The 24090-nt window shown below is 39.7% G+C and overlaps 2 protein-coding genes across 4 annotated transcripts in view; both read right to left on the reverse strand.

Annotated features, from left to right (window-relative positions):
• Positions 1–1159, reverse strand: part of KIF28P — a 75527-nt gene extending 74368 nt beyond the window's left edge. Inside the window, 1 exon segment of the mRNA XM_011955776.1 lies at positions 1136–1159. Within this exon segment, the coding sequence (XP_011811166.1) occupies positions 1136–1159 (24 nt within the window).
• Positions 1160–2271: 1112 nt separating this feature from the next.
• Positions 2272–24090, reverse strand: part of AHCTF1 (AT hook containing transcription factor 1) — a 97799-nt gene continuing 75980 nt past the window's right edge. Inside the window, exons 30-36 of one of the 3 annotated variants that reach the window (XM_011955735.1) lie at positions 21517–21640; positions 18676–18773; positions 15828–16036; positions 12403–14227; positions 6347–6480; positions 5239–5317; positions 2272–4179 (exon numbers count right to left, since the gene is read on the reverse strand). In XM_011955735.1, the coding sequence (XP_011811125.1) occupies positions 4139–4179; positions 5239–5317; positions 6347–6480; positions 12403–14227; positions 15828–16036; positions 18676–18773; positions 21517–21640 (2510 nt within the window). In that variant the 3' untranslated portion in view covers positions 2272–4138. Of the gene's footprint in view, positions 4180–5234; positions 5318–6346; positions 6481–12402; positions 14228–15827; positions 16037–18675; positions 18774–21516; positions 21641–24090 lie in introns of all 3 variants that reach the window. The other 2 variants (XM_011955734.1, XM_011955733.1) reach the window with 2 other exon arrangements.

Genomic DNA, 24090 nt, shown 5'->3' on the forward strand with positions numbered 1-24090 from the left:
AGCAGCTGAAATAGTTGTCAGGCACTGTGCTCTGTGATATACGTATTTCCTGTTACTTACGATAGCAATCTTGGGAAGTGTCAAGAGCTCATTTTACAGATAAACTGAGGCCCAGAGAATATACTGTCTGAGAATATATTGCCTTTTTTTGTTTGTTTTGAAACAGAGTCGCACTCTGTCACCCAGGCTGGAGTGCAGTGGTGTTATCTTGGTTCACTGCAGCCTCCGCCTCCCGGATTAAAGCAATTCTCGTGTCTCAGCCTCCCAAGTAGCTGGGACTACAAGTGTGCATGACCACACCCGGCTAATTTTTGTATTTTTGGTAGAGACGAGGTTTCACCATGTTGGCCAGGCTGGTCTTAAACTCGGCCTCCCAAAGTGCTGGAATTACAGGTGAGCCACTGTACCTAGCAATATATTGCTTCTTATAATGAAAGTGTCATAAAGTAGGTTCTCTGATCCCACAATGAACATAAGCATTAGATATGGAGTTAGAAAATTAGGCCATGTCCAGGTCACCTAGGCCTCGTAAACTGTAAAACTTTTATTTTCAATAAACTGAAAGGTTTTGAGCAGAGAGCTCCATGATACTAGTATTTTTCTCTGACTGCTAGGACAAGAATGGATCGGGGGTGGCAAGTTCACGTAGGAGGTACTGCAGTTGTCCAGGCAGGATGATCTCTGTCTACAGTAGTCCCCCTAGTCTGCAGTTTCACTTTCTGTGGTTTGTTACCAGCAGTCAACCAGAATCTGAAAATATGAAATGGAAAATTCCAGAAATACCTTGTTTGTTGTTTTAAATTGTGAAACCAGGCTAAGAAGTGTGTGAAAATCTCATGCCATTCCACTGTCCTGCCTGGACGTGCATCATCCTTGTCTGGCATATCCATGTAGAGTCGCTTAGTAACCCTCTTGGTTACCAGATGAGTGTGGTGCCACTGCAGTGCTGATGCCCCTATGCTACTTTATCATGGCCCCAAAGTACAAGAGTCTGTGACTAATTTATACATTATCATAGGTATGTATGTACAGGAAAAAAATGTAGTGTATATATAGGGTGAGGTTCTACCTGTGGTTTCAGGAGTCCACTGGGGGCCTTAGAACACAGCCCCTGTGGATAGAGCAAGCACTGTACCTGCAAGCCGTCTCCCGAATCCATCCTCGGTACTCCCTGCTTAGACCATTCTAGTCCAAGCTAGTCAACTTTGGTGGTAAACTTGAATAAAATGCAATCTTTTTGTAAAGGGAACCTAAAGGTTCTGTAAATACATGACTGTTGTAGTGCCTAATCCTACAAATCCTTATTTGCTGTTTAAAACTTGCAGTTGGCCAGGCACAGTGGCTCAAGCCTGTAATCCCAGGACTTTGGGAGGCCGAGACGGGCGGATCACAAGGTCAGGAGATCGAGACCATCCTGGCTAACCCAGTGAAACCGTCTCTACTAAAAAATACAAAAAAATTAGTTGGGCCAGGTGGCGGGCGCCTGTAGTCCCAGCTACTCGGGAGGCTGAGGCAGGAGAATGGCGTAAACCCGGGAGGCGGAGCTTGCAGTGAGCTGAGATCCGGCCACTGCACTCCAGCCTGGGCAACAGAGCGAGACTCCGTCTCAAAAAAAAACAAACTTGCAGTTACTCATCCTGGCAATATTAGAGGTCAGTGAAAATGACAGCAGGAATAACCACTTTCGTCGTTGCTGAAGGTCTGCTTGGGCCAAAGCAGGAAATATACTGGTCACAAATTCATTCTTTGGTATTTTTTGATCAGTTGCCTTAGAAACCATGCTACTTTTGAAGCCTTAAATAGCAGCTACACTTATCTAGTTATACACCTACCTGGTTACATAATTACACAGCTGTGCCCAGCTGTTCAACTATTCTCTACAATACAGATGAATGCAGAGGCACAGGACAGACAGAACTGATTCCAACTGAAGATGTACAGAATAATATTGATAATGGTAAAAGCAGGAAGAGCTCATATAAGGTCATTCCATGGTAGCCTATTCAGGACCAGGCCTTTACATATTGTCGAGCAAGTCTTTATCGACATTTTACTAAGCCTTTATAGTCCTCTCAAATGCTTCTATCTACATCTAGGAAGCCTTCAGTATCTATCCAGGCAGAATTAACTATACCTGATCTGAGTCTACTGTTTACCTTACTACGATACTAAATACCTTAGTTTGACCAGTGCTGTTATCATCAGACACATAGTTGCTACAAGGTCCAACAATATCATTCATGTGCTATCCTAAAATGCTGTAGCAACACATTTTAATGAGCAGTGTTTTTATTCAAGCTATACAAAGACATTTATACATAAGTCCATACATTCATTTAAAATATATATAAAGTTCATTTAGAACAGGCAATTTGCTTGCTTATGATCTACATTCACAGAGGGGGAAAAAGTACATTTATTAAAAACAGGTACCACACATCTATATTCACCAAATTGCGTTGATTTAAAAAAGCATTAACTTGACAAACATTTCATCCATGTTTATTGTGCTACTTGCGCAAAGGAGTAAAACTGCTGAATTATGTTTAGATCTTTAAATTATTAACAAGTTCATTTAAATAAGTTCAGTATTCCATAAATGACAAGCAGCTTAAATACAAGTTTGGTAACTATCATTAAAAAAGTAATAAAATCAAAGTCAGTGAAATTTTCAACAAGGCAGCGTAACATCCATCACTAACTTGACTAAAAGGCCGCACTCGCGCTGCTACTTTCACACTGTCGATACTTGGCGTAGGCATTTTCATCAATTTCTCATTATCCATATTATTTGGTAGAAAAATAAATGCAGAAAGTACACTGCTTATGCTTCACATTATTAAAACATTAAAAGCTTAGCCCACAACAACAGTTCGTTTCTAGGTGATCAATTAATAATAATCCATTCATTACACACTATCAATGACCTGTTATAAATTATTTTACAACACTTATTTATTGATGAATGTTAGAGCCCACATCAAGTATCACTGCTTAACTGCACACAGTCGTACTGCAGAGAACAGGGCGTGTGTTGCTTTTTTCCTTTTCCACATCTACTCACTCTCCCCCAACCTTAATAATCTGTGCCTGAGGTTCTGTGAGAATTTGCCAGTTTTAAAACCTGAATATTAAGGGATTTCTGTGGTTCGGTAGCAAGCTCCTTCACAGCAATATGATAAAAATTTGTTCAGACATCTCATCCTATCAATATTAGGCACATACAAGACGCACTCAATATCCATAAACAGGTTTATTTTACATTTCCCTTTGAAACCCTTTGATAAGGTTGCAAGTGAGCAGTGAACCGGTCAATCTAACCTGGATTAGTCTTTCACTAATTAAGACTTTAAAGAGTCTGTAAGCTTGCTGAATAAGAGATGCCAACATTATAGTTAACCAATACTTGGATTATTCATTTGAGGTAGATTACACAAAATTTGTGAAACTACAAAGATGGCAAAATTACATGCCCATAATTCAATTTTAACATAGTAACAGCCAAAAGCAAAAAAAAATTTTATGATTAGAAATCTGAATCACAGAATCAAAGTGCATAAATTATAAAATAGTAACTGTAAAAAGAAATATCAATAGTTCAATCATCCCCATTTTAAGACTGGTCTAATATTTTCATTATAGAGAAAACAAGACCAATGAGCATATAAAACTATCCAAACAGATACCCCTCCCTTTCAAAAACCAACAGACACAAACGACTGTGAAGTATACATTTTATTTAACATTCCATTAAGAAGCCATATTTACATATTATATAAATGTATGAAGTCTTAATATAAAATAGAAAAATTGCCTGGACTGAAACAATCACTCCATATGGAGTTACTTACTTATTGAAGACCTTCTGTTTACATAAAAATTTACAATAATTTATATAAATTATTTTCTTCCAAACTAGATATTTAATAATCCACGCTATTCTGATGACTTTACAAATAGGTGTACATTAAAAACTTCCCAAGAAATTATAGCATTTTTCTGCGTAAAATTGGCTTTGGATACGAAGACAGTTTCTTTCTGCTCCTTCCACGACCTGTTCCTGTCACTTCTGTAGTTTTTCTCGGTCTGCTCTTGACTCCGTCAACTGGGCTAGCCAAGGGGGAAATCAGCCGAATTTCTATGGGAGGAGGCGACCAAGCACTTTCTTTTTCTGTGTTTCTGGAAAAAAAAAAAAAAGATACGATCAAGTAAGAATAAACACATTATGCTGTAAAATAAAATTGGCTTCCCAACATGTTGAGAGAAACCTTAGGGACTGCTTAGTGCATTCATTTTATAAAAGATGTAATGGTTTCAAGAGAACTGAAGTGAAGCTTTAAGTCATATAAGCTAATCAGAAGCAGAGTTAAGGTTTCATTAAGGGGAATTTTTCCTTTTCGATTAGAATATTTACAAACAATTATTCAATTATTGAATTTTCCTCTAAATGTTTCAAATGTATGAAAAAATACTGCTGGATTACAAGGATGGGCCGAGTACCAGTAGTCAGCCCAGGAGATGAGAGCCCCGCAGGCCCAGCAGAACTGTCAATGATCAAACACCAGCAATTAGCAAAGATCCACAGAATTTCACAAACAAGAGTTTCTCAAATAGATACGCCAGTATATATATATGTAAACAGTGGTATTAGTCATAGTGTCATTAAATCAGTTTTTAAATAAAATGCATCAACTTTTACTTTTATTAAATTCAACCATGCCTACTAAGCACAGCATCAACAAGATACTGTGTAATAAATATATCTGAAATGGAGTAATTTTCCCATGGATGCAGTTTTATTGCTTTTTGTAAAATAATTGCAGGATTTTAAAATGCATTATTATTTTTTACTAATAGTTACCTAATTTTCCTGACAAAGAGGTAAACCATCACACTTCCCTCCCCTACTTTGTTTTTCTGCAAAAAGCACAAAGATCCACTGGGAACTAAACTGCCCCCACCTTACCATCCTCCTTTTATTATTTTATTTTTATTCCTCCCATGTTCCTTTTAAAAGGACTGGGCTTTCACGCTATTAATATATAAAGAAATCCACCTTCAGCAGCGCCTGTAGTCCCAGCCACTTGGAAGGCTGAGGCAAGAGAATCCCCTGAACCTGGGAGGCAGAGGTTGCAGTGAGCCGAAATCACACCACTGCACTCCAGCCTTGGTGACAGAGCGAGACTGTCTCAATCAATCAATCAATCAATCAAGAACAGAACAGAAAGTCATACTTGCTTGCTTGTTTTGTTTTTGACGTCCTGATTCGCTTCGCTTTTGGCTTTCCCACAGTTTCTATTGATTGTGCATCATCTTTCTATGGGTTAAACATTTTAAAAAGTTAAGTACTAAACACGAAACTAATTTTAAAACTTCTATACTGAGACAAGGAATACTATAGCCAAACACTGCTGATGAATTCAAACTTGCCAAGTGCAAAATTGACTCCTTTTCTCATACTTTTTAGTAGAAACCTTAGTCATGTAGGCCTGTTCTTAATTCCTACAATTCAACTCATCTCCAAGTTATGATCAGTTTTATTTTTGAATGTTTCCACTGTCTACTGCCCTCTGTACCCACTCCCTTTGTCCATATCCAGGCTCTCACTTTCCAAGAAGTAGACAACCAGAGACTATTCTCTCCTACCCGCATTTCATCTTTCATAGAAACTACCTGTCATATACACATGGCTATTCACAATGCACGCTCCTCAACTGCCTGCTATTGCCATGCTCTGAGCCTCTGCATCTGCCGTTTACTCTGTCAGGAGGAACGCCTGTCTCCTCTAACCTTGGTCTATAAAGTATTTGAGTATAAATGATTTGAAATAATTGTTTTCATCTCTTCAATGAAACTGTGTATCTCAGTTGAACTGTAGGTGCCTGACAAGACAAGGAATTTGCCTGAATTATTTTTGTGTAATTTGCCCTTGCAGAGTAACAGACTCATGGCAGATAATTCAATAAATGCTTATGAATTAACATTTATAAACATAAGGGACTTGCACTCAATCCCTCAACTATTTCTTTAAAAAACACCCAGGTAATTCTGATGGACACTAGAATTTAAAAACCTTTCCACAAACAGGTAATTTAAACCAGAACTGCCAGTAAAATATCATCAGTAACATACCACAGATGTGTCTTAAAGGTAGGGAAGGTCTCCAAAGGGGTAGACAAGACCATTTTTGGCTTTTAGTATACATGACTGTTATCTTTAAGACATTTACTTAAATAATAAACAAAATTTAAAATCATTAAAATTTAAATAAAATTAAAACAATTAAAACATTTAAAAAAAAAAAGGTATGTTTTAACAAACACAAATAAAATCATGCATTTCTTACCAGTTCATCTTCAAGCTGGTTCTCACTGGATGTGTTTTTTTGTCTGCTCCTTAAAGTAGGAGGTGAGATGACAAACTGAGAAGATAAATCCGAAACTAATTCTTTCAACTGTGCAGGAACCTCTATTTTTTTAGCTAAAAAAAGTTGAAAAAACTGTATTTGTATCTTTATATAGATGTGCAAATATATAACCACAGTAAAAACCTGGAATAAATGATGTACTTTAGAAATGGCCGGGCGCGGTGGCTCAAGCCTGTAATCCCAGCACTTTGGGAGGTTGAGGCGGGCGGATCACGAGGTCAGGAGATCGAGACCATCCTGGCTAACACAGTGAAACCCCATCTCTACTAAAAAATACAAAAAATTAGCCGGGTGTGGTGGCGGGCGCCTGTAGTCCCAGCTACTTGGGAGGCTGAGGCAGGAGAATGGTGTAAACCTGGGAGGTGGAGCTTGCAGTGAGCCGAGATCCGGCCACTGCACTCCAGCCTGGGCGACAGAGCGAGACTCCGTCTCAAAAAAAAAAAAAAAGAAAAAAAAAAAAGTACATCAAACCTGGAAACCATTAGTATTGTAACCTAATTATCCATGTTAGCAGAGAAATGACAGGAAAAATCCCCACATCATTTGGGTAAGCCAAATGAGTGGGACGATTTAATGCTTCAAACTACAAAGGGCTATAATATAAAGACAGGCCATGAAAGTAGGTACAGAACTGTCTGTTTAGTCTCTTTCTTTTAATCCTTACGGCTCCTCAAGCATTCTGGGGAGGGAAAGCATTAATCCTATATGTAACCTGAGCTAGTCTGTGCCATAACTAATGCTATTCCAGACACGTTATTTACAAAGTAGGTTTTTTATTTTCAAAAAAGAGAAACTCTAGCCAGTTGATTTTGAACTACTTGTTCCAGTCAAACAGAAAAGTTCATGTCCAAAAAGGAGAAAGTGCCAGGTGCAGTGGCTCACAACTGTAATTCCAGCACTTTGGGAGGCTGAGGCAGGAGGACGGCTTAAGGCCAGGAGTTCAAGACCAGCCTGATCAACGAAGTGAGAGCCCTGTCTCTACAAAAAATTTTAAAAACATCAGCCCATGTGGTGGTGCACGCCTGTGGTGTCAGCTACTTGGGAGGCTTGAGTCTGGAAAGTTGAGGCTACAGTGAGCCACGATTGTGCCACTGCACTCCAGCCTGGGTAACAGAGTGAAAAGCTAACAGGAAGATATTCCATAGATAAGTAAAAATGGTTTAAACAACAATTGGTTTAAAATAAGGAATTAAAAACATTTACCACACAGACCTTTTTTTTTTTTTTTTTTTAAACTATAGGGCCCCCATATTAAAAGCAATCATCAATGTAATTACAGAGGAGCACAGTTCAGTTTAATCAGTCTGCCGGAGTAAATCCCACCTTCAAGTGACTTAAAGCTGTCTGTGCATCAGTTTCTATAAAATAAGGTTAATAACAGCATCGATCTCAAAATTGCTCTGAGGATGAAAGAAGTAGAACAATGTGTGGCATGGTAGTGGTAAGTGTTCTACACATGTTTGCATTTGTTATTTCAAGAATTTCAATTTATAAACCCTTGAAATAAAATTAGAGTTCAATGTTACCTCAGCTACTGGGACAGTCAAGAGTTCTATCAGATATCAAATTCTGCTTTTAAAGCATATGATTCCTTAAAAAAATTTTTTTGTGGGTACACAGTAGGTATATATAAGTGTATGATTCTTAAAAAAAGAAGTAATAGAGTTGATACCAGAAATAATCTCTGCTCCCAGTTTGTAAATGGCAGAAATGGCAATGGTCTACTGGTGGTCTCTCTTTTGGCTTCAAGAAACAGATGAACAAAAATAATACATTTTTATAACGAAAATTATACATTCTACAAGTCTCTTTTAGACTACCTGAAAAAACAATTTCTTTCACTTTTCATAATCCTCACCTAAGCTTTCCTACTCCATTTCAAAGGAATATATAAAGAAATACAAAAATATACTATCACATGCAAAAATAGCCTCCACCATTTTTTCCATATGCCTCTATTATAGCACAGATGAGACTCTGAGTGTGTGTCAATTCTTTACCCATCTCTGTTTTGAGGATTAAGGAGTTCAGAAGTCCTAGGTTAAAACCCAACTGTGTGCTAGTAAATTTTTGGGGATTAAGGAGTTCAGAAGTCCTAGGTTCAAACCCAACTGTGTGTGAGTCAACGACTCTGAAAATTCAGAGCGCGCTGATGTACAGCATGTGCTGATTTCTAAGCTATAAATGTGCCTCCTGTGGCCAGTGCAAACCATGGCTGGGTTACGAGTTCTTGGATATTTAACAATTGGCTCTTACCAGCCAGTGGTAGCAGTAGTCGCTCCAGGACAACACACTTATTCCCTGGGTGATGTGAACGCTCAGTCTCAATGAACTTCAAGTTCCTCAATGAGGACAGAAGGAAGTAAAAGTACCTATACTTCACTGGGTTGCAGTGGGAATCAAATGATACATGAACGTCATGTATCTAGCATGGCCTTAGGTATACAGCAAGCCCTTCTTAGAAATATCTGCTGTATGAAATGTGAAGTTTCATATTCATTTAGTAAAACACAAAATTCTAAGATAATTTCTTTGCTATGTTTCAATAAAATAAAGGACCACCTCTAGCCTTCCAATCATATAGTATACCTATACCCAGTCTTCTCTGCACCTCCATCCCTATGTAAAAACGAAGTTTAGAATATAAATAGGCACAAGGGACAAGGGATGGTAACAGTATACAGGGCAGAGGAAGATAGGAAGCTATGTCCTAGAGTGGTCATTGCTTTGCTAAAGTAGTGAGTACTCACAAGAACCCCTGTAAGGTATCCACTACCACATTCATTCTAGGATGAGGAAACAAGGCTCAGAAAGGTTATATGATTTTCTGCCCAGCTAGTAAGTGGCAGAAATGAGAGATCTCAATCCCAAGTTTCTTATCCCCTCCAATCCCATCATCTCATTCTAGAAGGTGCCTATTTCTAATATTAAAAAATCTGAAAGTAATTCAAATACCCAACAGAAGAGGGTTTAAACAATCTGTGGCACATTTGTGAGGTGAAATGCCAATATGAAAAAAAAAATCACGTTTAAGATTTTGAAATATATATATATGCACATTTATATATTTTTTTTGGGGGGGCGGGGGGAGGTGACAGGATCTCAATCTGTCACCTGGGCTGGACCACAGTGGTGTGATGGCTCACTGCAACCTCAACCTCCCGGGCTCAAGCCATCCTCACACCTCAGCCTCCCAAATAGCTGGGACTATAGGTGCCAGCCACCATGCCCAAATCATTAAAAATGTTTCTTTTGTAGAGATGGGTTCCCACCAAGTTGCCCAGGCCGGTTGGATTTTGAAGAATATTTAAGATTAACTGGAGGATGGGCACAGTGGCTCATGCCTGTAATCCCAGCATTCTGGGAGGCCAAGGTGGGTGGATTATCTGAGGTCAGGAGTTTGAGACTAGCATGGCCAACATGGCGAAACCCTATCTCTACTAAAAACACAAAAAAATGACCTGGACATGGTGGCAGGCACCTGTAATCCCAGCTACTGGGGAGGCTGGGGCAGGACAATTGTTTGAACCCAGGGGGCAGAGGTTGCAGTGAGCCAAGATCGTGCCATTGCACTCCAGCCTGGGTAACAACAGCAAAACTCCATCTCAACCAAACAAACAAACAAAAAAAAAGAACTGAAAATGGTCATGAAATAAGTAGGGAGAAAAAAGCAGAATATATGCATGTATAAAAACTGCAGGTTTTTAAAAACCAACCATACATACGTATCTGGAACGAGATACAGGAAAATGTACAAGATACAGGAAAATGTGAATAGTGATTCTTTCGACGGCTGGATTATATACTTCTATTTTCTAATTTTTGCTAAGTAGGCATGTATTGTTTTTGTTTTTAAGACATGGTCTTGCTCTGTTGCCCAGGCTGGAGTGCAGGCTCAAGTGATTCTCCTGCCTCAGCCTCCCAAGTAGCTGGGACCATAAGTCCATGCCACCACGTCTGACTAATTTTTGTACTTTTTGTACAGATGGTTTTTTTTTTTTTTTGCCATGTTGCTGCCATGTATTTTTAGTTTAACAAAAAAACGTTAAAATTAGTAGGTATAGAAATGGAAAATACATAAGGATGACAAAAATCAGAATTACTGAGATGTTTGCTATGCTCTAACAAAATAGCTCTCACTGTTGGTGTTTACTACATTTATCCAAGTTCTGAGGAGTGTGTAAGTTATGTTAATGACTTCCTGCCAATAAAACGCTTTTCATTTTAACTTTTTTTTCCTTTTAACTTTTTTATAACATCCTAATAAAATGAACTTAAAAAGGTAACTAAAATATCACACATTGTCATTTCATTCTCCTTCATGCAAAACACAGGTATGACCGTGCACACTTTTCTACCACCACGAAGAAATCAAGTTCTACACCACAATCGAAGATCTCATTAAACATTTTCTGAGTGAGGAGGGGAGAAGAGGATCCCCTATAGCTACAAATCATTTTTAGGACAAATGATCAATTGTTATGGGGAGAGTCATTTTCCTGGGCTCAAACTATATCAAGTACAACAAGTCATCTACTTTATTTTTTATTTTTATTTTTTGAGACAGAGTCTCACTCTGTCACCCGGGCTGGAGTGCAGTGGCACAATCTCAGCTCACTGCAAGCACTGCCTCCCGGGTTCACGCCATTCTCCTGCCTCAGCCTCCCAAGTAGCTGGGACTACAGGCACCCGCCACCTCACCTGGCTAATTTTTTGTATATTTTTAGCAGAGACAGGGTTTTACCATGTTAGCCAGGATGGTCTTGATCTCCTGACCTCGTGATCCACCCGCCTCAGCCTCCCAAAGTGCTGGGATTACAGGCGTGAGCCACTGCGCCTGGCCAAGTCATCTACTTTATTTATAAGGTCTTGCGCTGCTTTGCTGAAATTCAAACATTAAACTGTAACTTAAACAATCAACTACATGGCCGGGTGCGCTGGCTCACACCTGTAATGCCAACACTTTGGGAGGTGGGGACAGGTGGATCACTTGAGGTCAGGAGTTCAAGATCAGCCTGGCCAACATGGCAAAATGCTGTCTCTACAGATAAAAAAAATTAGCCAGGTCTGTAATCCCAGCTACTAGGGAGGCTGAGGTAGGAGAATCGCTTGAACCCGGAAGGCAAAGGTTGCAGTGAGCAGAGATCACACCACTGCGCTCCAGCCTGGGCAACAAAGCGAGACTCTACCTCAAAACAAAAAAACCAAACAAAAAACACAAACCCTGTATTTTGTTTATCTAACCATTAACACTTTTCCAGAGAGTTACTCTAATGGGATCTATTCAGTCACACCAGTGTCTTAGCTTTTTAGACATGTTTAAAGCACCCCCATTGACATTTTACTACTGCAGATTTATTGTATATCTGTTTGTATACTTAACGCATATATGTGCTCCCTTTGGGGAGAGAGATCACCCCTGTTGAGGAGGTTTGACCTACACCAACCAAATACCGTCCTCAGCTCACCAGTGACAATGAAGGATGGCCTTGCTGAAGATGAGGGCATGCAGATGTGCCAGTTTGTGGGCAATAGTGAATATGGATTGAAATAATTTCTGTATCTTAATAAAAAGCTACCAGTGTTTCCCTTCAAAACAATTTCAGGTTGTGGATATCAGTGGGGTGTGAGCCAAATGCAGCGGTACCGGGGAGATTAAAAATACTGACTCCATTTTGGAAGAAACTAAAATTAAAAGTCGCTTTTTTATAAAAGTCACAGAAGAGAAATTACACTATTCGAAAAAACACATCTATGTTACTTGAGTTACAGGACTGAAGTCATGTTAACCATACCGAATAACTGAACTCAAACTCTGAAACATGAAACCTTTAAACTTTACTACTAAAAGATCAATTTTGGTTTGAGGGGGAAGGGGAAAAATTCCCTATAAAACCATTCTTAGGACAAATAATTAACCAAATTGTAAGCTGAAGAGTGAGATGAAAAACTGTTTTGCAGAGAAAGAAAAGTACCTTTTGCTTTCCTTGGAACTTCTGACACTGGAGAAAAGAAAGGCTCATTGTTTGGTTCAGAAAGATCCGGCAACAAGATGGCCTTGCTAGACCGAGTCCTGGTGCTGCGGGAAGATTTAGTCAAGGAAGCTGTGGCAAGCAGTCTTTCTTCTTGGTCATTTGTTTCTTTATGTGTCATTTCATCTATGCGTTCTTCTGATACTGAGTGTAATGAACGTTTTTGGCTTTGATTTTCAGTCTTTTTTGTAAGTTTTTTCTTAGAGCTCATCACCATCGAAAGTTCCTTATTTGGCACTAAAATGGATTTTCCGGAAGCTGGTTTTCCAACATCAGTATTTTCACTTTTAGCTGGTGTACTTCTTGTAGATCTCCTTTTAATGCTGGGAGCTTCTTTCTTCTTGGGGCTTCTCTCTTCCTTAACAGCCTTAGATCCTGTATCTTCAGATGGATTGATTTTTCTTGGTCTACCACGTTTTCTAGGTATGGCAGACATATCAAATTCTGCTTGAAGAGTCAACTGAGATGAGTCAAGGTTGGAGTCTTCCCTCACATCTGATGGACTAACTTCTCTCCCTCTGACCCGTCTAATACGTTTAATAGGCAGCTGCTCATCGCTGGATTTATCATCTGGCTTATTTCCTGTATTTTCAGAAGCATCTAAATTAGCACTTCTTAATTTTCTGATTGTTCGGCTAGGACTTGTTACGTTACTAACTTTTAGATCATTTATAATTTCAACACTTTCCTGACTTTCTACAGATCTTTTAATTCTTCTAGGAGTCCTTTTTGTAACAGATGAAACCGTAACTTCTTTTTTAATAGTTTCTTCAACTGCTGGTTCCAACAGCTGAGATGATTTTAATCTTTTTGATTCCCTACCTGTAGTGATCTGTAATTCTTGTTCCACAGAACTGGTATTTTCTAGTATGTCCTGATTAACTTCTTTCTTTCTCCTTCCTCTCCTAGGCGTAATAGAATTTTGAGGTATTTGCTGGTTCTGAGATATTCCTTTGACATCAGAATAGGTGTTTTCAGAAGTTTCAGAAATTTCTTGTGGCTTCCTAGTTTTCTTCCTAACTGACTGCCCTGGCATCTTAGGAGTAGCAACATCTGCCGATGCTTCCTGTTGTGCTGATTTGACATTCACGTTTTGGATACGTTGTCCTCTCGTACGAGTCTTGGAGGAAACCACGTCAACCTGGCTGACGTTCATAGTTACTGTGCTTGTTTCCTGAGCAGTCTTACATGCAGATTTGACTAACTTAGTGGCACACATTATGTTTTGGCTCACTAAAGGCATCGTTTCATGAATGGACTGTTCCATTGTATCTGAAGTAATTTCTTTACTTCTTGTGTCTTTAATTACATCTAGTAAATTTTCTGCAATTGCAACTTTAATAGGTTCAGGCACATATGGTAAAGTCTCTACTTTTTGGGACTTTTGGTCACTAGTTATGGCAGATGGCAAATCTGCAACTTGTCCATGATCATCATTTTCCCCACTGCATACAAGTTTTTCTTCAGTTGCTGTGTTAGCTGCTTTAGGTAACACATCAGATGATGCAAAATCGCCTGGCTCAGCTTCTCCTTCTTCACCTTCCAATATCAAGGTAAAGTTGCTTTGAGCCACAAAAAGTTCCCCATCTACTTCAGCAATGTCACACTCAGCAGTGTCTTTATTATCAGCTAAGTCACAAAACTGCTGGTCAATAGTATCAAAATTGTACTGAAGCTTAAGTGTTCCAGAGGGATATAACTCATTAAATGAAAGACTCCTAGCCTCTTCTCCTGAATCTTGAGCTTCAAGCTTTTCCTGTTCAATCACCTAAATGAATTAAAGATAAGAGACTGGTTAAAGAATTGTAATATATGTTTTAAATTGAAGCATACAGGCTTTTGATGACCCTTGGCTGTGTGCCTTTTAAAACATAAATTATATTTAATATGGCATATACTTATGGGTTTACTTTAAAAAATTACCCCTTTAAGCAATCAGACTCTCGTTCAGTCAAAATAACTAGAGAGAAAGATTTTGAGATTATGACTGAAATTTAACTAGAAATTCCACATTTCCCTGGCTAAAAAGACAGTCAACAAAAGCTTGAAAATTATGATGCTAACAGTTCTGAGAATATTTAAGAACTTATTCTATTCTTACCCAAGAAAAAAAGTTAACCGGAGAAAACAACCCCCAAACAGTGTGTTAATGATATTCCCCAAATTACCTAACTATCCACACTTTTCTAAACAGCACGATCCCCATAAGGTTGAAGAACAATTCACCTACATAAGCTCCCTTGGGCTAGACTCAATCCTCTTCCCTTTGCTGGGGCTGCATAAACCATGAAATTCCTAAGGCTTTCAAGTTCAGTACCTCTCCTGCAAGGGTTTGGTGGAAGAAGGAATGGTCCTTGCATTTACCTTTTGGTAAGGGAAGGGGAGAAAAAGGAGGAGGCAGAAAGTAACAGAGAGATCTCCTGACCAAGAAGGTAGAACATTACCACCCACCTAGAAAATGACATTTTCCCACTCCCCAAACATTCAGTGAGATGACAGATTGGAAATAGTAACCTAGAAATGAGGATTTCCACTTACACCATCCCCACAATTTTTATCAGCTTCCCAACTAAAGGAATTGGAACTTTACTCATCTATATGGCAGTGGGAATACTCATTAAGATGAGTATGGATAACTATGACATTTTTATAAGTTAAGACACTTCCCAAATTCTAAACGATCAAACAATCAAATTTCTATAAATAATTAGAAGAGTTGGCTTTTTATCTTAAAATTTATTATATAAAAGTTGCCTGCTGGTAATAAAAGATTTGGCATAATTTTTTCTAAAAACTGTAAGTCCTATTAAGTAGCAAAAAGTCCTTTTCCGAGTGTATGGATGTTCAGCACCAGCCAGCTGACTATCATTCTCCCACAAGGATGCCTGGGGTAGGGGGAAATCCTGTTGAACTGTATCCATGTATTTTCAAATATATGATCTTATGACTAAAAAGACCTATCATTTGAACCAGATCAGCAAAATTAAATTGATAAAACTATGGCTTAACACTTCCCTTTGGCTTTCATGAAAACCAATTTATTTATTTATTTTTTTCCCCTGAGACAGGATTTTGTTATGTTGCCCAGGTGGTCTCAAACTCTTGGGCTCAAGGATCCTCCCTCCTCAAACTCCCAAGTAGCTGGTACTATAGGCAACTGCCACAGCACCCACCTTGAAGGCCAATTTCTTAAAGGATGTGTTTTTATATTCCACAAAATACTTATACACTTATTTTTTGAACCCCGATTTTTATAAATAAGTTTTTATATAGCAGTCAAATAAATGAACATGTTAGGTTTGAACTACTGTCTTGAAACAACCAAAACTGAAAGACTGACAAAGAAGTAAAAAATTAATTTTTTTTACATGAATTTCTTGAGTATCAGGAGGGCTGTCAGAAATTGGAAGCTTTTCTTCTGGTAAGTCAACACTTTCTTTTAGTACATCAACTTCTACTTCATGATCTTCTTTTAAGTTCAACACTACTTCCTGGTTAAGCCTGCGCTCAGAGATAATAGGACCTTCAGAGATAGTGAGCGAGGAGTTTCCACTATCACCAAGGATACCAGCCACAGCTGAAAGAAAAATGAGTGAATTTTTACATTTAAACTGATAAATCTACACACAAGGAAGCAAATAGAAAGGAAAAGGCTACACTGCACTTGAATAGTGTATTAATAAACTATCACAATGACAGAAAGTCTGCAACTTCTTAAACAGTACACACCTTTCCACCGAAGTAAAACAGAAAAATTTCATATTTAAAACTGATAACTGATAAATGACATCAGGAAACTTAATATGATGACCAACTGCTTCGAGGAAGTTCAGGTGCTTGTTCCTTATTCATCTGAAAACTGTATTTACCAGGTGACTACCAGACAACCAGTTATCCCTGTAGAGTAATTATAGAATTACATGAGGGACATGCAATCTGGGCTTTGATAGGACTAGGAAATAGAATGAATCTCTTTTGGCAGAAAGCATTCAAATGGGTACAAATACACTCTACTACTTTAAAAAAATAATTTTTGGGCTCAATTAAAAAGAAATTCCTTCTTTCGTCTTCCTCTTTGCCAAAGTTTAATATGTCATTAACAATCATAGGTGATATTAATATTTGGGTGTAAAGTTTATGAATGACACAAAATACCACAAGGGGAGAAAATAACAATTAAAAATCCTTTAGTGTTTAACAACAACAAAAAATCAATAAAGCACAAAAATAAAAGATGAACTAGGAAAAAATATTTCTACACTTTTAATGGAAAATGGGGCTGTTATCCCTATCATGTGAATACTAATAAAATAAAATGAAAAATGTTTTCCTGTTTGGCAAAAAGACGACGACAAAAAAAAGCACTTTACGGGCTTCTCATCAAATACATGAAAGTAGTATACAAACTATTGGATACAACAATAAAATATTAAAAATCTGGCCGGGCGTGATGGCTCACGTCTGTAATCCCAGCACTTTGGGAGGCCGAGGCAGGTGGATCATGAGGTTGGGAGATTGAGACCATCCTGGCAAACATGGTGAAACCCCGTCTCCACTAAAAATACAAAAAAATTAGCCCGGCGTGGTGGTGGGCACCTGTAGTCCCAACTACTCAGGAGGCTGAGGCAGGAGAATGGCGTGAACCCGGAAGGCGGAGCTTACACTGAGCCGAGATTGCGCCTCTGCACTCCAGCCCGGGCGACAGAGCGAGACTCCGCCTCAAAAAAAATAAATAAATTAAAATTAAAATTAAAAATCTGTACACACTTCTGGACCCAACAAGTCCATGGTTAGGAATCTATCCAAAAGAAATACTGATATAGAATGTAACGTGCAAAGACACAAGAATATTTACTGCAGAAACAGCAAAACGAACCCCAAAATGGTGACTGGCCCAAATGTTCAGCAATAAGCAATTAGTTAAGCATGTAACATCTTCACTACAGAACACTGGTAGAGCTGTTAAAAAGAACAGGATTAATTTATATTCCTGACAGAAAAATGTCTTAAATATATTACACGAGAAAAGAAAGTTGCTTTTCTGATAATAAATGTACTGATAATGATTATTTCTAACAGCTAACATTTACTAAACTTCAGGTGCCAAGCGCTACACAAAACACTTTACATGCAAGTGGCTTAATCCTGACAACTCTATGAAATGGGTGTTATTAATATTCCCATTTAAAACTATTAACATTTTACCAACCAAAAAATCGAGGTATAGCCCCTAAGTGCAGAACTGGGTGAGGAACCCAAACATTTGGGTTCAGGCCCCTGCGCTCTTTAGGCACCATTGTGTCTCCTCTTTCAACATATCGGGGAAATGCGCACAGAAAACAGAGATTCAGGAAAGACACTTTAAATAGTTAATCATGGACCCTAAAATGGGTGGTCGGCTTTTTACTTTCCATGTTCGACAACTCTCTCTGGATTACTCTGTAATCATGTATTACCTTAATCATGGGACAAAAACAAGTCTGCTGAAGCGTTCTCTAAGCCCCATTCACCATGTACCAGGAAAAACGGCACAACAGTTGGGAGCGTGGGCTCTAGTCAGATAACAACTATGTCATAGGATAGTGCCGTGAGGACTAAATGAGTTAACAGATACAAGATGATCAGACCAATTCTGGACACAGGCATTCAAGGTGTCTGTTTCCCCTGAATCCAACTGTAAGCTCCTTAAAAACCTATCTTCCTCATCTTTGTATAGCCAGAGCCTAACTGAGAATAGGCCTTCACAAAAATGCTCACTGGGTTAAAAAAAAAAAAAATTCCACATATTTGTTAATTTCCCTGGAGCATGTTCAGTCATTTGTGACTATTTTCTAATAATGAAAAGTCAACCGAGGCCTTCAGTTATCACAAACACAAAAACTGTGAGTCCAAGAAGATCAAACAGCAGGGATGCATTTGGCTGTGGACTAGCAATTTATTTTGTTCTTTTTTCACATTTTCTGTGGAAAATATGTCCACAAAAACCATTCTAAGACTTTCAATATTAGAGCCACAGAATGCCTTACAAGCAACCTACTGTCTGACAGCTTATACATCTCCTTAGAATACTTCTATGCCAGGAAAGCTGACCAGAGAGAGGAATAACTGAGGAAGAAAAAATCTGAACAACAGAATAGATTATTTTGTTCTAAGAATAGAAAACTCTTCACTCAAAACACAAAAATGGAATAATCCTAAAGTCAAAATAATACATACATTTACTGTCATTTGCTCTGATTGCAGAGGTGTAGGTTTCAACAGATGTTAACCCTTCATCCAATACTGGTACCCTGGACTTCGGGGTGGAGATTTTCCTTTAGCAAAAGAAACACATACCTTAGTGTGTAAGAAGATCCCATCTGCTTTAACCCGCTTGAGTCCCACTGCCTAGCCTGTCATTTTGGTGATGTGAACTGAGGTTCAGAGAATTCAATACAACTCAAGCTCATTCTGAACAAGCATAGAAAATTTAAAAGTGAATTCAGAAACAATGCTGTACTTGTTTTCCCATTTTCTAATGTTTTTGGCAACAATGGCACGGCCTTAAAAAAGAAATGAAATGATTTTAAAATGCCTGTCAGTATACATTATATTTAAGCCAATTTTTAATAATCTGTGGCCACAGTCTTCAAATAAGTCTGTCAAATATTATGGAATATTTTCTATGAACTCAGTAGAGGCAAGGTTCAATATTTTAATGCTACCTGGAAAGAGTATGATAAATGACTCAGAATAAGAGACCAGTGAAACCTGTATTAATCCATAGGATGAAAATAAATCCTGGCCGGGCGCGGTGGCTCAAGCCTGTAATCCCAGCACTTTGGGAGGCCGAGACGGGCGGATCACGAGGTCAGGAGATCGAGACCATCCTGGCGAACACGGTGAAACCCCGTCTCTACTAAAAAATACAAAAAAACTAGCCGGGTGAGGTGGCGGGCGCCTGTGATCCCAGCCACTTGGGAGGCTGAGGCAGGAGAATGGCGTGAACCCGGGAGGCGGAGCTTGCAGTGAGCTGAGATCTGGCCACTGCACTCCAGCTCGGGCGACAGAGCGAGACTCCGTCTCAAAAAAAAAAAAAAAAAAGAAAATAAATCCTGGAATATGATGACAGTGTTCCTTTAATATTCTAATCTGACCTTTCTCAAAACCCAATTAAAGCATGCTAATTTTAAAAATTAGGACAAATAGTATTTTAAAGTAAATTCAAGAAAAAGGTAAAGCAACAGTGATACATCACCACAAAATATCAAATAAGCTTACATTTTAAAAGGAACTAGTTAGCCAAGATAGTGAATATGCACCTGGGTTCTCACTGGTAATTCTCATGTGATTTCTTCTCATGTGACTGCTCTTTGCTTTGCAATTGTTGCAATTATCCATCAAAGCCATTGCAATAAATAACACGTTTTCATTAAAATTCAAAAAGCATTACAACAAAAACATAATTTGGATAATCCTTTCATATTGGCTTCTCCTACTTTTCCCATGTAGGCCTGGCAATGATTCCAGCTAATCTAGATTTCTCAGGTGTAAAGCATGTGATTTAGTTCAAGGTACAAGGGGTGACTATCATGACACTGAATTGTATAGGCGGTCTGATAAGTCCCTTTCGTTATTTATAAAGTAATGAACCATTTATAATGTCGTAAGTTATGTTTTGTGCCGGTTAATTTTACTAAGTCATCCTTCCTACCACTTGATAATTGAAGCTGTCCCTTCTTTGTATCCTCTACAATGGTGTTATTCAAAGTGCTGACATGCAATCTGTGTCAGTCTCGCAATGAGACAAGGAGCTCTTGTCAGAGGTGAATCAACTGCTTCACTAATCATGCTGATTAGTCCAGCTGACTTTCCGTAAAGGAAGCAGTGCACTGATTTCTATTCCAAGGCAAGCTGTTTATCTTGTTGCAGAACATAAACTGACACTCCCAATAGTCTGCTTGACCACACTTTGAATAAGTCATCTAGTAAAGTGTCAATGAAAATTATTTGGGAATATAATGTTTCAACTAGTCGTTAAAAAACACAAACTTAGGCTGGGCGCGGTGGCTCACATCTGTAATCCCAGCACTTTGGGAGGCCGAGGCGGGCGGATCACAAGGTCAGGAGATCGAGACCATCCTGGCTAACACGGTGAAACCCCGTCTCTACTAAAAAATACAAAAAACTAGCCGGGCGACGTGGCAGACGCCTGTAGTCCCAGCTACTCGGGAGGCTGAGGCAGGAGAATGTACCACTGCAGTCCAGCCTGGATGACAGAGCGAGACTCCATCTCAACAAAGCAGAAAACAAAAAAAACTCCACAAACTTAAGAGTCATGTATTGAACAGATGGAAGGAAATAAAACTGTCTGTCATCTCCCCTGTGTTCTACTTTGGTCTACCCATGAAGAGTCCTGTGCCTGATCATCCTGAAACCACAGGAGAGCAGAGGGCACGGAGGAACACAGCTGTGAGTGAAATTTTGGTCTTCAACAAAAACAGAATCACCAGAGTTCTGCCTCAATTTATCGTGTCTCTGTATATTTCCGAAATGTCTAGCAGCCAAGCACTGCAAAATTTCATAGTAACTACTAAATAACATACAACTATACAACTAAACTTCTTTTAAAACAGCCAACATTAGGCCAGGCGCGGTGGCTCTCGCCTGTAATCCCAGCACTTCAGGAGGCCGAGGCGGGCGGATCATGAGGTCAGGATATCAAGACCATCCTGGCTAACACAGTGAAATCCCGTCTCTACTAAAAAATACAAAAAACTAGCCGGGCGACGTGGTGGCGCCTGTAGTCCCAGCTACTTGGGAGGCTGAGGCAGGAGAATGGCGGGAACCCGGGAGGTGGAGCTTGCAGTGAGCTGAGATCCGGCCACTGCACTCCGGCCTGGGCGACAGAGCGAGACTCCGTCTCAACAACAACAAAAAAAACCCATTACCAAAATGGAGATGTTAAAGATCTAAAGATCTAAGTGAGATCTAACATGCGCAGAATATTTTATTTCTGGTTCACGATTTCATTAAATTTCTTTTAAAAAGTATTTGAATTTTTCTCCATCAACTTACCCTTCATAGACTGATGGTGCACAAAGAGAAGCTTCAATTCCTTGAACAGGGCTTAAGTGATTCGATTCTGAAAATGCCTCTGCTGCAACTAAGAGATCCTTTGTTTCTGCATCTTCTAAATTGCCTATGAGTCATACAAATAAGAATATTATTTATGCTAAATATTTAGTGATTACCGATAGTCTTGCATTATTACTCTTTAAAAAGTTGATGGATCTGCTTTTTGGTTCTTTTAGGTTTGCTGCTGTGTTATCGGACTGCTAATTCTTTCTTTCTTTCTTTTTGAGACGGAGCCTCGCTCTGTCGCCCAGGGTGGAGTGCAGTGGTGCGATCTTGGCTCACTGCAAGCTCTGCCTCCCGGGTTCACGCCATTCTCCTGTCTCAGCCTCCCGAGTAGCTGGGACTACAGGCACCTGCCACCATGCCCTGCTAGTTTTTTGTATTTTTAGTAGAGACGGGATTTCACTGTGTTAGCCAGGATGGTCTCGATCTCCTGACCTTGTGATCCGCCTGCCTGGGCCTCCCAAAGTGCTGGGATTACAGGCATGAGCCACTGCGCCCGGCCAACACTTTCTTCTTTGAATTCTCTGAACCTAGCTCAAAAGCTCCCCCTTAACCTCTCGCTTTTCACTTTTTGCTGAACAGACACTAATGCAACTGTTTTACATATATTAACTCACTTAATCCTCAACATCCAAGAAAGTAGGTAAGAAAACTGAAGCCTAAGGTTATACTGCCTATCCCAGCTCATGAAGTGTACTCAGTAAGTAGCTGAGCTAGGATTCAAATCTAGCTTGCTTCACTCTATAGCAGAGTTTGTGTTATATGAAACGCCACCCACCATAAAAACAATACAGATTTCTGGCCGGGCGCAGTGGCTCACGCCTGTAATCCCAGCACTTTGGGAGGCTGAGGCAGGCAGATCATGAGGTCAGGAGTTCGAGACCAGCCTGGCCAACGAGGTGAAACCCACGTCTACTTATACAAAAACTGGTCAGGTGTGGGTGCACATGCCTGTAATCCCAGCTACTCAGGAGGCTGAGGCAGGAGAAACACTTGAACCTGGGAGGCAGAGGTTGTGGTGAGCCGAGATCGCGCCATTGCACTCCAGCTTGGGCACCAAGAGTGAAACTCCGTCTCAAAAAAAAACACAGATTTCTATTTGAGACTGCCTAATATTGTAAGAATAATCAGTGAAGATAATGCTATGAACATTCTTTTAATAGCTACCATTTAAACATGTTAGTAGAACAAGGCACATCTGAAGAGCAATGTAGGCTGGGAGCAGTGGCACATGCCTGTAATCCAGCTACTTGGGAGGCTGAGGCAAAAGAATTATTTGAAACTCGGGAGGCGGAGGTTGCAGTGAGCTGAAATAGCCCCACTGTACTCCAGCCTGGGTGACAGAGCAAGACTCTGCCTCATATAAATAAGGCAGTGTAAATTTCTAGACATATGCTATTTATGGGCATAGCGCTAAAGTTCTTAGAGCAATTAATAATGCCCATGCTTACTAAGTAAAGATATAGTCCAAACTTCAGTGGACTCTCATCTTAAACTACTTAAGATGCAGATTTTTTTTTTTTTTTTGAGACGGAGTCTCGCTCTGTTGCCCGGGCTGGAGTGCAGTGACGCGATCTCGGCTCACTGCAAGCTCCGCCTCCCGGGTTCACGCCATTCTCCCGCCTCAGCCTCCCGAGTAGCTGGGACTAGAGGCGCCCGCCACCGCGCCCGGCTAATTTCTTTAATTTCTTTTTTGTATTTTTAGTAGAGACGGGGTTTCACCGTGTTAGCCAGGATGGTCTCGATCTCCTGACCTCGCGATCCGCCCGTCTCGGCCTCCCAAAGTGCTGGGATTACAGGCTTGAGCCACTGTGCCTGGCCTAAGATGCAGATTTTTATGTAAGTATGTGGTTTTACAGCTTTAGAGTTAGGAGTTACCTTTAAATAACCTTGTTAAAACTGTGTGTAGGGTAAGAAACACAAATAGGCTCAGTTTTCTGATCCACCAATTCTAGGTCAAGTCTTTCCCCTTTACGAGGGTTCCCCTGGCCCTGTTGTTAACCAAACTGGATTATAAGGGTTTGTCAATATAGTCCACCACGCTCTATGTGACATGGGAGCAGGTGCCATTTCTACCTGACTCACTGTTTGATCTTCAACACCCAGAATAAACACAGGAGGAGCTAACAGGAATACATACATTAGGAACTCAAAACATTTTTTGATAGGTAGAAGAATATGAAGATAATAAATTCATGAGCCACTGAACTAGTTTTTTTTCTTTTTGAGACAGGGTCTCATTCTGTTGCCTGGGCTGGAGTACAATGGCGCAATCACAGCTCACTGCATCCTCAACCTCAACCTCCTGCATCCAAGCAATCCTCCCCTCTCAGTGTCCTGAGTAACTAGGACTACAGGTGCATGCTACCATGCCCAGCTAATTTTTAAAAATTTTTGTAGAGATGGGGTCTCCCTATGTTGTCTAGGCTGGTCTTGAACTTCTGGGCTCCCAAAGTGCTGGTATTACAGGCATGAGCCACTGTACTCAGCCTGAACATTTATTTTCATTAT

Source organism: Colobus angolensis, unplaced genomic scaffold (genome assembly GCF_000951035.1).
Source record: "Colobus angolensis palliatus isolate OR3802 unplaced genomic scaffold, Cang.pa_1.0 Scaffold40, whole genome shotgun sequence".
In the NCBI taxonomy this organism is placed as follows: Eukaryota; Metazoa; Chordata; class Mammalia; order Primates; family Cercopithecidae; genus Colobus; species Colobus angolensis.